Source organism: Zootermopsis nevadensis, unplaced genomic scaffold (assembly GCF_977971745.1).
Source record: "Zootermopsis nevadensis isolate Lab colony 2312 unplaced genomic scaffold, Znev_1.0 Znev_ptg000008l, whole genome shotgun sequence".
Lineage (NCBI taxonomy): Eukaryota > Metazoa > Arthropoda > Insecta > Blattodea > Termopsidae > Zootermopsis > Zootermopsis nevadensis.
Window position 1 is genome coordinate 6,983,733 of NW_028259140.1, and position 14,836 is coordinate 6,998,568.

Genomic DNA, 14,836 nt, shown 5'->3' on the forward strand with positions numbered 1-14,836 from the left:
CCTGTAGTACATGTAATGTTTGATGGAATTAAGATGCAGTGAAATTAAATGGTACAGCAAAGAGTTTAAGCAATGTCTTTATGTGGTTCTTCAATAAATGGTTACAAATTCAGTATTTCTAAGATGGAGGTTCCATTCCATGTGCATTATAGATTTTGGATTTGCCCAGTACTTGTCTTCTGATGACCAGAATAGCTCCTTGAGAGGGTCTCCACTTTATATGGCACCTGAAATTTTACTTAAGCACAAGTATGATGCTCGAGTTGATCTCTGGTCAGTTGGAGTAATTATGTATGAATGCCTTTTTGGAAGAGCTCCATATTCGTCAAACAACTTCAAAGAGTTGGCTGAGAAGATTAAATCACAAATGGCCATTCAGGTAATTTTTCATATGAAGGAGTGCACACATAGTGCATGTTGGGAAGTTTTCAGGAATTTAGATGTTCAGAATAGGTTGTAATTGTGCTATGTCATTTGTTTGATTTTGTTTTATCCTGTGGTTACCTACATTGTATGTGTTATTGATTATAAAGCATGGTACCAAGCATTGTTGTCAAGTGACTGCTTCCTTCCACATCCTTTCCAATTCATCATTTACTATCAACCTCTTATTCAATACTGTATAGTCTGAGCATTGTTAAACAGCAAAAAAAGAATTATAAAGCATGGTCATGAAGTAAAACCATTCTGCTGCATGCCATAGAGGCACTTGAGGGGAGAGGTGTATAACTCCTACTCATTCTTGATCGTGGCACTAGATGGGGGTGAGTGATCAGCATCACACTTTGGCTGCACTTTATCCCTGGAGGAAGGACCTACAATACCCATTAGTTTAAGGTTTTCATGCGTCATGTTTGTGTTTTGGATTAAAATATATAATAAAATACAGGTCAATACACAAAACTATATTTGGGTGTTAAAATTTAAAATTTAAATGTTAAAATTTTAAATTTTAAATTAGCGCTATTCATCACTATAAGGATGTTACATGTAAGCGCGCAAATGTAACATCCTTATAGTGATGAATAGCGCTAATTTAAAATTTAAAATTTTAACATTTAAATTTTAAATTTTAACACCCAAATATAGTTTTGTGTATTGACCTGTATTTTATTATATATTTTAATACCCATTAGACAGGAGGCTGTGTGATCCCCAGGGCCAATCTGGACACAGAGGCTAGAATAAAAATCCTTTGTCCTTGCTGGGCATTGAGCACTAGTCATTCAGTATATAGTCATACACTGTATTGATTGAGCTACCCTGACTCATTACAAAATAATTATGCTTATTGGAATCAGTAGTTCATGAGATATTTTATACTGCTTTTGCTTCAATAATCTTTCAATATCAGGTTTAATTTTTGATGTGATTCACATGAATTCCTCCCAGTGTCTGTCAGTAAGACTACATTCTATTTCTTAATGTATCATTCTTCATTAAGCCAAACATTTGCTCAATAGGTACTACTAAATACTAACATCATTATTCAAGTGTATTTTTTGATATCAGGTAACTATTTTAATATTGCAGGTGACAAAGTATTATCAAGAATGAATGCAGGCTACACAAAACATGTCAGAAGTGCTGTGTTGAGATCCCCTGATTTGCTGTATACTGTTCACTTTTTATTTAGCTTATTCATGAATCAGTGATATCATTTTTTATCTTTAATGTGGAATTAATAATTAATTATATTGTTTCAAAGATAAGAACAGTGGGTTAGAGATACAGTATCTCTTGTACTATATATGTTATATTGTTTTATTTTACTCTATAGTACATATTGCACACACTTTATACTGGCAACACCTTTCTTTTATTTCAGAGTAAATTTCATGAAAGTAAGGAGGTATTACCTTATGAACTGCAACCTTAACTTGTTTCATGTAAGGTTTTAAAGCTTGTGAATTGTGAAATTGCCATTCATAGAATGTTGTTATTTAAAATACATTGATTGTTTATTCTTACCATTGGGTTGTGTTATTTTATTGTGATATAGGTTTAACATTTATTAAAAGATGTGAAACAGTGCTGTTTCCTGGTTAGGATTTGAGAGAGATGTTTAACTGATGTGCTGTTGCACTCTGAATTAATCATTTGAAACTGGCTTTTCTTAACAGGTTCCTCTTGGATCAAAAATATCATCAGCTTGCAGAGATCTTCTGATGTCTCTGTTACAGCATGATCCAGACAAAAGAATAGATTATGAAGCATTTTTTCAGCATAGTTTCTTGGATTTGGAGCACATGCCAACAGCTGAATCATATCATAAAGCTGTTGATTTAGTATGTAATGCTGTCAAACATGATACAGAGAAAAATTTTGTGGCAGCATTTAATCTCTATTGTGATTCATTACGATACTTCATTCCGTTAATTAATGGTAGGTTTTATTTTATGACTAGTATAAAATTCCCATTTTTATTTAGTGGAAAGTGATTTATTTTGTATTTTTATCCCTTATTCTCATTCCTTTATTTTCCCCTTATTCCTTTTATACTTTTATATCTTTCCCTCCTTTCTGGTATACGAGTATTTCTTTCATGCTTTTACTACCTTTCCTGCAAAATACACTGTTACAGAAGAAAAGCTGTACAAAAATAAAAAATGCTACGTGTTATATGATTTGAGTGTTTTCCACAAAGTCTGCAAGATATACATCCTGGACTGCATTGTAACAAACATTCCACAAATTTAATCTGCTGTTAATTTATTTTTGAATGTAATGCTGAGTTGTGACTGTCATTCCTATTGGTTATAGGCATGTGAAATTCAGTAATATATTAATGAAGTTCTTTTTGTTTATTTAGCTGAAGTGGATGTCAATAAGAAGGCAGCAATGCGCAGTAAAGTGAATGAGTACATCAGACGTGCAGAGGACCTTAAGAGGATAGTGTATGCTAAGGAAGAACCTGGAGTGGGAGAACAGCTACAAAGTTACCAGAAAATGGGAACAATAGATTTTACTGAATTGTGTATGTAAAAGTTCTGATACTTTAGCACAAAAATTTAAGTGATATATAGTCAAATCCTTGTATATCACTGCTCTGTGTTCCACCCCCCTTGCATTGCACGTATGACAGTCTTAGAACGGAAATTCTGTGTGTAATTTCAAAGGGAATTCCCCAGTAAAGCACCATCCACTAAATTCTATAGAAATATGAAAGTACTGTTAAGCATAGTCAAGTATAATACATTGCCATGCCGTGGTTCCACTGTCAATTCTTTTTTCTGTCTCATTGTTTTGTTGTCTTTTTTCCTGTCTCATTTTTTTGTTGTGTCTTATTGTAGCACCACTGCCACCTGGTAAAAACCCATTTGCATTCAAGTTTTGTGGTAATGGCTGATGATCAGCTCACTGAACATTTCGGTATCTTTTTAATTCCTGCTAAATTACTTGAACAGTTGTTTTTTTGTACTGACTTCATTATATTTTCTGTAGGTCATTTATGTACTGGGACTCCTGCAATGATAGCAGCACTAGAAATTGCCTCTTCCGCAGAACAGTATGTAGCAGAGGGTCATTATCAGAAAGCCCTGGACAAATTTCAGTCATGTCTTGGTATCTTGATACCTTTGCTAAGCAATGAACCAAAAGGTCACAGACGTGATCTTCTTTACAGCCAGATTCATCTCTGGATGAAACAAGCTGAAAGTACAAAAGCACTGCTATGTGTTTTAGATTTGGATGATGCCAGTATTCCAGAAAACAAAGGTAGGAGCTTCTGTGTACATTTGGAGAAGGCAGAAATAAATGTGTTTGTCAGTCTTTAAGCACAAAATTATGTTCTAATATGTGAGTTATTACATTTCAGTTCTTTATAACCATCTGAATTAACAGGCAACATGAAGTCAGGAATAGAATATCCACAACATAGTTAATCAGACAGAATTGTATTTATTTAAATAATCCAACTTAAATACAACCTTAAACAAGCTCCAGGACTTTTAAACCTTTCCATGCTGTAAATGAGATGACTTGCTAAGCAATCAGGCTTTTTTGCTTTAATATTTAATATTTTTAGTGTGTCAATGAAAATAAACTTTTCATTTCATGACACATAAAGTTACAGCTTCTTGCTAAAGGAAATTCTTAGTTATCTTATGAAATACAGAGACAAAGAAGTCTTTGATTTTCATCCCCCCTTGCCACCCTTTCTTGAAAGTCCTCAGTTGTTTTTTGTATATCCCCTCGAAATAAACAATAATAATATATATTATGCATTCGGTCTTTATCATTGTTATCTCAGTTTCAGTTATTGGACTAGATCTGTTTGATATGAACTAGAACATTGGTATATCAAATTGGTAAATCTTCAAATTATTCAATTTTTTTTTAAACTTATTGTCCCTATATCTTTCCATGACCATTTTGTTCAAAGTTGTACAGTATTATGCATCAAGAAAATTTGCCAGTCAGTGTGTAGATTTTTGTTGTTATGGACATATACTGCTGCATGTAAAAATTTATGTAGAATGCCACTATGAAAATTTTACAGTTGTATAGTTCATATAGATTAAACTGGACATATCTTTAATCATACAGATTTATTACTGTAATTTAAGTGATTTTAAAATTATGATGATTTCAGTTCTGGAGCCATAATTAATTGTACTGCTACATTCCTAAGAAAAGGGGGGTGTATACACTTGACCTCCAGAAGTATAGTTTTATTTGAATAATATTGAAGAGGAAGTCAGTTTTATCATATTTATAGAAGGTTAAGTTGCAGAACTTGAAACCCCAAGATATTAATGAATGATTTCTCCTGTAATTTCAGAACTTTGCTGTATCCAGTAACTTTCCAGAACCATATAAAATCTAGTCAAGATTATATACTTCTACACTTTTGAAAATCATTTCTGGATTTGAAGGTTGTGATAAAGCATTTTGGCATCTTATAGAGATGCAAGTATTTGTTTACCTTTTCTGTGAGTATATACATGAAAACCTAGAATTTTATTGGAGGTACACCTTTGCTGCCTGTTGGTCTCTATATTATTTGAGTGTGTTTTTCATATTTTTCAATACAGCCACATTCTTAAGGGTTTAATTGTGTTTGTTATTAATTGAAAAATTAAGGGCAATGTAGTAAAACCAGTTCAAAAATAATCACAAAATATTTTCTTTACAATTTGGATCCCTTTCAGTATACATTTCATTAAGTTAATACTCTGGAGTTTAGTCTGTTCACCGTTATATGGCCTATGCTGTTGTAGTAAAACCATATTAAGAAGTTCCTATTTAAATGACGTCATATAACAGATCTTGTCTATTGCCTTATCCAAAGAATTTGCCACATATAACTTTCAGGCAGTTCAGCTCTTTCCAGAAGTTTCGCAAGTGTTTCATTTTATTTAATGTTTCTTGTAGTACCTGTCTCTTTCATTATCACTTCCCCTCCTATGCAACATCAAAACTTCTGAAGTGAAGTGTGAGTGAGAGGATTCTTGATTTTTTTGTGCCAGAAACTTGGGTCTCAGAATTTAGTGGTTTGAGTAAGAAGGTGCTGTGATCTGTACATCTAGAGCAACTCTGGACATGCAGCAGTAGTTTACCTAAGGCATCTTGTGTCCAAATGAACCAAATTCCTCTCTTCTTTTATACTCTTAAGTTTTCACATTACCAGATTCTTACAAGTGGAGGATTTTGAAATATCTAATTTTTCATGATTCCATGTTCTGCATGGCACTGTTTGAATAAAGTTTGAGAATGCTGACCAGCCTACAACTTAGGTGGCTTTGACCTTAAGTATATGCTTTTAGTATAATTTTGTTCTATATAAATTAATTTCATATTTCTGGCTGCTTTATAGTGGGCCATAAAGTGTGTGTGTATGTGGAAAATAGCATGCAGTAAGTAAGTGGCCCTTTTCCACAGTAATGCACTTTTAAGAAATTGTTGCACATTTTAAGACCCTTTGTGGTAAAGCCTTAATCACTTTTTCTGATTCTTTCCACAACTTCATTCAAAGTGATGGCCCGCGTCTGAAATAGTGATGTATTGGATACACCCTAAAAAATAACTGAAGACATATACGATACTGATGATGACTGTCTAGTTAGTTGTTGTGCCATGTATTCTGGTAGAAGTTTGCTGCTATTTCAGGGGTTCTTGCTACCAGTAAAACTTCTACCATACTACATTGTGCAGCAACCCATAAGACAGTTATCTTGCAGTGTGAGATGTGACACCATTTTGCTGGAAACATGTAGTATGGCTGTTTTGTGTCAGGTGCCTGTCTGACTGGTGGTGGTGTGTGTCATCACAGAGGAATCCCATAATTTGGATGTATGGGTGGCTAGGGATTCCCCAAGATAACAGTGATAGTAACCAAGGATGCCTGGGGATTCTCCACATGCAGAAATGTGTGTGAGTTCTACATGTGAAGTGCTAGTTATTTTATCCAAATTAAACTAAAACTGGAATACATCAACAATTATAGTAAAACTATCCAATATAAAATTTTATTAAACTCTGTTCAGTTATTCTTGAATTTTTACATGGCATAGCGAACAGGCACATTTTTGCAACTGTTAGTTGAAAATGTTTATAAAATGGCTTTTTGTTGTGATAGGTATAAAAGCTAGTAGCCAGTGGTGAATGATCCAGTATGGCAAAGAACGTGCTGCCAAGCCACTAAAATTTGAGGACTATAAAAATAATGTACAACAGCAGCATTTTATTTTTGTTACAATACAATTGCAATAGGAAGGGTGACTGAGGGTCCGAAATTGGCACCCCTGACCCATTCCGATAATGAAAGAAATTTTCACATCGCAGCTGTTTTCTACTATGTAATCGAATATAGTCGAGTACTCTAAAAATGATAGTTGAACTGCGTGTAACTGCATTCGACCAATGATCGTAGCCATGTTCTGTAGATAATACAGATCGAAGCATTTATGTATCGACCAGGAATGAAGTTTGTTGAATTGCGGAGAGATGTCACTTGAAGTATCTTTACGTTACAACGAATCTTTACCTTACGTGACAAGCCGATGATTCTCCCACGGAGACAGGTTCACAGCTGAATGTGCACGAAATGGGAATTGGCGATATTGCCTTTCGAATCGTGCATCTCTCACGCGTTCAGTCTTGTTTATAATCTGTCATTCATAATGCTTGGAACTGGTTGAAAGTTCAACCTTCTAAGCCACCCACTAGTGAGATGATTTCTTTTTTCCTTTGAAGATGATAGCATGTTGCTTTGTACTACCCTTCGAGGGGTCTCCAGGCATAGACTAAGAGGGTAGGCTCTAACCTTTAGAAACTTCACCTGGCTCGTTAACATCGTTCTTAAACATATGGGTTCATAAAACAGCGCACAGATAATGGAAGACTTTCCCTGTTGCAGGTTTTATTGTAACTGGTAAAATATATTTAATCCATGTGCTTTATAACACGGTGATGAACCTAAGGGCTTTATAAAAGTAGGGATTTCTTGGTCTCCGCATATAACATTTCAACGATGTTTCTGTATTATAGAGTTGGTTAAACATTGTGGAAAAATTAATAGTCTAATTCCACGACCTTTTCAGAGTTTCCAAAGTGTTTCGGAAACCTGTTGTCCATCTACGCGTTTGTCTGTGTCCATGGTTCAACTGTGAATATCGATAATAAAGATTGACTGGCAACTGTCATCAGCAATACCGATATGGCGCTCGTGTAAACCTGTTAGATGATAATAACAGTGACGCAATTCAAAGTAGGATCCTGAAGTTTTGTGTAGTGATATTGTGAAGTATGTAAGACTGTTATTAGAACAAGGTTAGGATCATATAAGATTAGAAAAATGTACTCTTTCGAGTACGCTAACATTCCAGACGTGTTCTTTTCGCCCGTCCAGGGGTTGGTCTAAATCCTAATGGTGGTATTCCGGGTGTGCGTAAACCGAGCGAGGTCAAAGATATGAATTTTTAATTATCGAATGGGCAGGGTACGGGAAAGGAAACCCGGGACCAAAGCCACTAGAACAGTAAGCGCAGGGTTTTTGGCCACACTGAAAATGCATGCTGGGGAATGGCCTGGGTTTGTAAAACCTCGGTGGGTGGCATGCCGGATTCTGAGCATACCTACGTGGAAAAGACCGAGGGTTTCCCCGTGGTGTGCAGGCCCTATAAGTGTCCTAGCCCCTTTGAGGGCAGTTCCTGGGGTGGCTTAAGTTGTGGCGGTGGAAGTCCAGGGCTGTCCAATTGCAGCAATGCCAAGGGTGTGGATTGTGAAAGCCGTGAGGAGAGGGGTGGGGAGGAGCAGGAATGCATGGGAGAGTAAACCCCCACGTGACGGCGGAAAGACGCTGTAGACAGACAGACAGATATGTACGGGTCCATTCGGTGAAGAGCACCTGATACCGTATTTACCCGATTTTAAGACGCGCTTTCTTCACATTTCAAAACTTCTGAAATCAGGGTCGTCTTACGTTTGATGGCATCTAAGAATCGATATAGATAACCTACCAGTAGATTAAGGGTGCGTCTTAAAATCGAGGATGTACGGTAATAGAAAATGATTACGTCGTGATCGCGCGAGATATTTTGTAGTTGCAACTCAGAAATTGTTGTATCTTGAATTTTTGTTAAAAACAGGGTTAGAGTCGAGTCAGTGCGGTTCAGGGCGGAGCCTTGATTGCTGCTTTCTGAGTGTCTGTGAACGTCCTGGTACTTATTTTGAAAACAGTACTATCAAACATAGTACGAAGTATGGAACTTGTAGTTTGTTTAATTCTGACCTCTTGGTTTGAGGAGAAAGTGCCATCCCCTTTAAGTAGCTAGGCCTGAGTGCATTTCGTGAGCTTCTTATTGTGTTTAGCGATAAATCCTCTCTTTTATTATGATTTAGGCCCACTTTTTTCAACTTAGAACTGCGTTCTAGACCGCCTTGGCACTTATATTTTTAGGACTACATCCAGCCGGTAGTACCAGGTGTATCTTTCGTCCTAGACGGTCCGGCCCCTTCCACCCAAATTATCAATATTTGACACTAACTGACCGATTTTCATTAAACTTAGTATGTAAAGGAGCCTTCTGTGCCACTAGAGAATTTCCCACCTACGCACATTTTAACTGTCAATCGTCGATATTAACAACATGGAGTCTGTGCGAACTTGTCAAGCAACATTATGCCATTCAACATAGGGTATTGTGGTTTCGTACGATGCTTGATCTTAGGAAATTATGAAGATCTAACTTCTATGAAGACCTTTTTTTATAAAAATATAAAATAACAGTAAGACGACGGCTCGAAATATTTTAGTAAGGTAATGAACTTTGCGTGGTATATTTATGTTATAAAGACATCTGTTAATAATATACGAGGGGCTTCAAACCTACACTGTTTAGTTCTTCGGAACCCTGATATGCGTCATTCTAGTGATGATACGTTTAATGTTGTCTCATTATATTGAATCATTTATTTGCTTGACAGAGTCGTGTGCTTAAAATAAATAGTCCAAAAGGAAAATAATTCCTTAGGCTTATATAATCTTTTCATCTTCTTCGGCCTTCTATCTATCATCTTTATCCTCATCACCGTCAAAGCAATAAAGAGTTTGGCTGTTCGGTCGAATTTGATCGCCAAACGTATCGACTGCAGCTAAAATGGACGTCGCTGCGCAGCTGTAGGCAAACGCATTAGGTACAAATCGTCTTTTGAAGATTATTTTACTAACAGAGTGCAAACGTTGCCTTCTGTAATGCTGAGATAGGATTAATAAAGTAGAAGGTGGCTGTTAAAATTGTCCGGTCTAAATGAAAATTTAATTTTTTTTTTGTAAAATTATCCAATAAGAATTTTAATCAAAATCCCTTTATCTATTTTCGAGTTGTTTTATACTTGCCGACAAACGGACAGACGGAAAAAGCGATTTTGACTGTGTGAAGCCCAGTGGGAACTATATACACCGCCTGCTTTAACAATCAGTAACTCTGGCTTTTGTATTGATGGGTTACGTATGATTCTCAGTGCAAACGGCCATTATTTCCTTGAATAACATTAACCTTGTTTTTTGTGATGGCGAAGTGCTGTTTTTTCTTAGGTACGGACAGAATTCCTAAATATTATTAGACAAGCTGCAGCTTCAAAGAGCTCTCTGCCAGGTTTCATTTAAGGAAATAGTCGCTGTTTATTCTGAAAATTATACCAAATACACAAATATAATTTGTGCGGAAAGTTCAGAGCTATTTGTGTTAAAACAAGAATGACATATAATGTCCACGTTGTGCTTTGTATGGTTAAACTACACGGAGAAGCTTAAACAATATTCTCAGAGATAAAATCGAACCTCTGGCTCCAGCGAGCGACCGGTCTAAGATAATGTGTATTAACTGCATGACCTCCGAAATTAGTTTCCTTTGTGTTTATAAAAATATTTAAATTAGATTAAATTAATGTAAATATGTGCAGTTAGATTTTACTTGTTTATACTGCATCGCACAAGAAGAAGTTTCCATTTTAAAATTAGCTGTCATTAAACATAAGTGGGTATTAAGAGTCAGATAAACTTCAGAAACTTGTAGTCGATAGTTGCAGAACTGAGGGTTTACGAGTGGACCCATTAGTGGCCCATTTCTCCACAGAAGCAGTTTCACCCAGCGCAACAATAATAGAGCAATGCTACCTAAATTGCTTTAGTTTCGATTCAAGACAGTGACGTAAGAATAACAGAAGTAGCCGGGCACAGACGAGACAGTATTAGCGATACATGCATAGAACAAACCGAAATACGTCACTGAATTTCATAATGTATCTGTCATTCTGTTACTATTATATGTATTCGGTGAAGGAGCTGGACCCAGCCTGGCTATTAAGCCGTCTACAACCGCCTACGAAATTCTGTTCAGGCTATGTGCTTAACATTAGAGACAGAGAAGTTGCCGTACCTTCGCGGCGATCTGATTCATTCAAAAAGACTTTTGATAGCAAAATTCTATCTACATGACTTGATTCATTCTACTTTTTTACCTACGGCACATTCATTAAACAATAGTAATAATTCAAATAATAATTTAATTAGTTATTATTAGTGTGCTGTATCAACAGCCAGAAGGCCAATTACAGATAATAACAATAATAATAATAATAATAATAATAATCGCGTGGAACGATTACAATAAACATGTCAGTGACCTGATTCACTCTCTGACCTTATTTACCTTCATACAATGCATTTATGTCGGTCCTATGGTGTTCTGGATGCAGTGGGGAATTCCTGCCAAGTATTCAACTCCCAACAAATATGTCTGCTTCTTACAGTCGAGGTATACGACTCACAAATTGTGTGTATAAATTAAAAGACAGAGACAGCATCCTTTAAAAATTACACAGCTATAAAAGTGTGAGTACTTGTCTGCGGAAGTCACAGAAGGATATGAACGCAATTGTTTTAGTGATAAGCAAAACAATAAGTAGACCGATAATGTACATCAGTGAACACGAACTTAGGGATGGCCATCTTGGCAGCGTAGTGTTTGGTGTCCCCTTAGGAAGTATTGATTTTACTGTCAGGCTTCAACTAAATTTTGTTGAGTATATTTTGAAGTGTATATTCATACATTTTCTTCAGTTACTAAAACTGATTAAGGCCCGATTGTTAATGCATTATAACATTTAAAACATGTGTGCTTGTATGTACTGAATTACTTAAAATATGCAACTATGTATAAAACATTAAGACAAATGTCATTATCAACTGATATATTTCTGATTAGACATACGCCTCGTTCATGTTCCATATTCTGTATTCAACTCTTTGTTTGTTTTCAGTAGGCAAGTAAGATTAACTTCGGGATCTATTTATTTTTTGTGTATATACTCTACCTTCTCAGCAAATGAATCTTCTGGAATTTTTGTGTAAGTGGTGTCATTTCGTGCACCACAATACGTAACTTTACGTGAGTAAACTCTTTACAACCCAGTGGTAATACGACTTACTTTAAAACGTGAAAATATAATTAAAATATGGACAACGATTTTTTGTGATCTTGAATCTTAGTCTTGTGATGCATATAAAATCATGCATACAAACAAAAACTGTTTACACTTTGAAAAGACACTTAGTGTCAAACGCGTTTCGACCTCAAGAGGTCATCATCAGTGGCAAACAAATTAATTCACATTAAATCATACAATTCATGATGTTCTGTTTTAAGATATTAAATGTTGTTATCATTGGTTGGTGCTCTGTTCGCAAAACTACTGAAATATTTCCTTTCCCTCAGGTTTAACTTTATGACTGCAAAACGCCTGTGTTAATGGATCAGTCAACGTAGTACCCACTTTGATTCAGAATGCATTGTTTATGTCTACCGATCACAGCGGCCGCGTTGTATGACGTGGGGCTTGTCCACTCGAACAGAGAGACTGAGTGTTAGAGGGTTCGAATCCCACTCGCGGTATGGTTGTTTGTCTCTTCCTTATATGTTGCATTATCCTGTATAGGTAGAGGCCTTGATAAGTAAGGACCTCCGTCAAAGGAGTCCTACCAAGTGTCGGAAAGAGGACTCAAAATCTGGCAGAAATATTCTAGAATAATACCAAGGTTCAAGTTGAGCTATAACGCCAAGACAAGCATGCGCACACACAGAGACACATTATTTATGTTTTGTAAGCTCCGAGGTCAAGAAAGAGTAGGAGCTATACTTCCACTCCTCCCAAGCGCCTGCATGGCGTATAGTGGGACAACTTCAATTCTCTTTAAACCGCTACATTTGTATTCTTTAAAATGGGAGGAGATTTGTGCTCAAGCCTATACCAATGCTATTGCTAATTTAATTTTGTGTTCAATTATTCTTAGTTTCTGTTTTTGTTTTTAATTTATCTTATTGTGTTGATTCTGTAACCTGTTGTATCTGTGGGCTAGCACATTAAAATAAAGACTTGAATTTAAGAACTGAATTGAGTTATTGTCATTATCATTGTCAACTCTGCTGTACTTTAAATCGAATAACAATTGTTACTGATACTGAAATAAGTGGCTGGGGCTTGGACGATCAGACTTCGACTCCCAGTAGGAGCAGTGATTTTTCTCTTCGTTACTGCATCCACTCTGGGGCCCAACCAGCATCCATCCAGAGAGTGAGGCCCTGGAACGCCATCCCCGGAGGTAAAGCGGTAGGAGTGTGAGGTAACTATTCACCTTCATCACCTCAGCCATACGTTTTCACGGCATGATGCTTAGGGTAGAGGCAGCTTTGCATTTGTATCATAAGGAATCGCAGTTGTATTGTGTTCCTCTCAAGCTCTGCGTCGTAGCCAAATTGTTGCAATAGTTCTGCTCAAACTGTACTGCAGGATTGCTAGGGGCCCAGCGAGCCGAGGCCAAGCTGAGTGAGACCGACGAAGTTAGTAGGCTAGCTCGGTAGGGGCGACAGAATTTGTCATATGGTACAGTAATTCTCAACCTGTTAGATTGTTCCTTGAATATGATCCTCTAGCTTCAAGGCGTGTACAGAGTGATTAGCAGAGTTCAGTATGTGAACTACAGTGGTCCTGGATTAATATCTACGACTGTGATGCATATTCCCGACATTTTATAGCTTCGTGTTTCACACGGTATATGGATCAGACTGTGGTTAAGTGTTTTTAACCTAATCATCTTTTCTCGGTGTTCTCGTTAAAGAGCATAGACGCTGGCAATCTTTCTTCTTAAATTACGGGCTGCAGGTTGCAATCCTATTGGAAGATAGATGCTTCTTTCTCCAGACGGCATAATACCTATTTCTCATCTCCTTTCATGATTTTATTTCATTACTTTTTTTTTACGAATCACTGCAATTGAAATGCGACTACAGACCGTTTCAAACACACTCGTGTGAATGACGGGTAAAATCACAATACATTCTTCAGCCTTCCTGATCTGTGTAAAAATCCCGAATACAAGGCATATATGATAAAAAAGATGGCTGATTATTGGATTATTTAACTAAGCTATTTTAGTCGAATAGGTTCTACAGAGTCTCCTGCTTCGTATTCCGGAAGTTTCTGGTTTAAATCTAGGCTCGAAGAAGGGATCACTGACTGAGCCCGTCGTGGCTTTCTCAGGCCCTCCTTTCTGATTAAACAGTATAATTTGATGCTTTGTAATCTAAGTTACTTGCAGCGTAAATAAGAGAAATACAACATCTGATACTTGAATTCCAGTTGCGGTCATCTGTGTTGCGACGTTGTGCTGTCTTTTCGGTTGATGACAGCGTTTCGGAGGAAAATATCGCATTCATCTTCAGCGAGGGTACGTTCCTCCGAAACGATGGCAACTACCTACAAGACAACACGACGTCACAACACAGAAGACCACATTAGACTTTTCACCTCCATGAGAACCTCAAATCTCTAATGCTTGGATTATGAAGTGAAAGGAAGCGTCTGTGAACTATTTCAAGGCACTGTCCCATATTTTGATTGGAGACACTGAGGTAAATCACGAAGAATCACAGTCAGAATTGCAGGTCTGTATGCTGCGAACGAACCCGGGCCCTCCTGAGTGTAATGCAATGGTGCTAAATTTTTCTTGAAAAACGACGTCTGTTTTATTGATCACTAATTATTTTAATTGCACGTGACCGTATTTATCACATACAATAATTTCAAAAACCCGGCTTCAATATAAACTCCATTCTGCATAAATGAATGGTGGTTTAACAATTATCTGCAACTGCTGAATTGAACGACAGAAAGGAAGATTTGAGGGACAAAACGGGAGAATCCAAAAACTTCCTGCTGTGCACTTTATTTTTACATGCTCATATTTTCTACGAGAAATCAGGTTAGTGAGCTGAAGTCAGTAGAGACTAGATGCCGTTTTAAAGGAAGTAACCCCATTCATTTTGTAATAAAT

General features: G+C 36.7%; 1 protein-coding gene across 7 annotated transcripts in view; it reads left to right on the plus strand.

Annotated features, from left to right (window-relative positions):
• Aduk (unc-51 like kinase 3 homolog Aduk) overlaps window positions 1-12,897 on the plus strand; it is a 17,164-nt gene extending 4,267 nt beyond the window's left edge. For 2 of the 7 annotated variants that reach the window (XM_022063858.2, XM_022063859.2), the window contains exons 4-8: window positions 153-379; window positions 2,124-2,385; window positions 2,813-2,977; window positions 3,445-3,717; window positions 4,784-5,115. In XM_022063858.2, coding sequence (XP_021919550.1) covers window positions 153-379; window positions 2,124-2,385; window positions 2,813-2,977; window positions 3,445-3,717; window positions 4,784-4,803 — 947 coding nt within the window. In that variant the 3' untranslated portion in view covers window positions 4,804-5,115. Of the gene's footprint in view, window positions 1-152; window positions 380-2,123; window positions 2,386-2,812; window positions 2,978-3,444; window positions 3,718-4,783; window positions 5,116-5,471; window positions 5,755-6,237; window positions 11,895-12,221 lie in introns of those variants that run through there. The other 5 variants (XR_015534120.1, XR_015534122.1, XR_015534121.1 and 2 more) reach the window with 5 other exon arrangements.
• The last annotated feature ends 1,939 nt before the right edge of the window (window positions 12,898-14,836 follow it).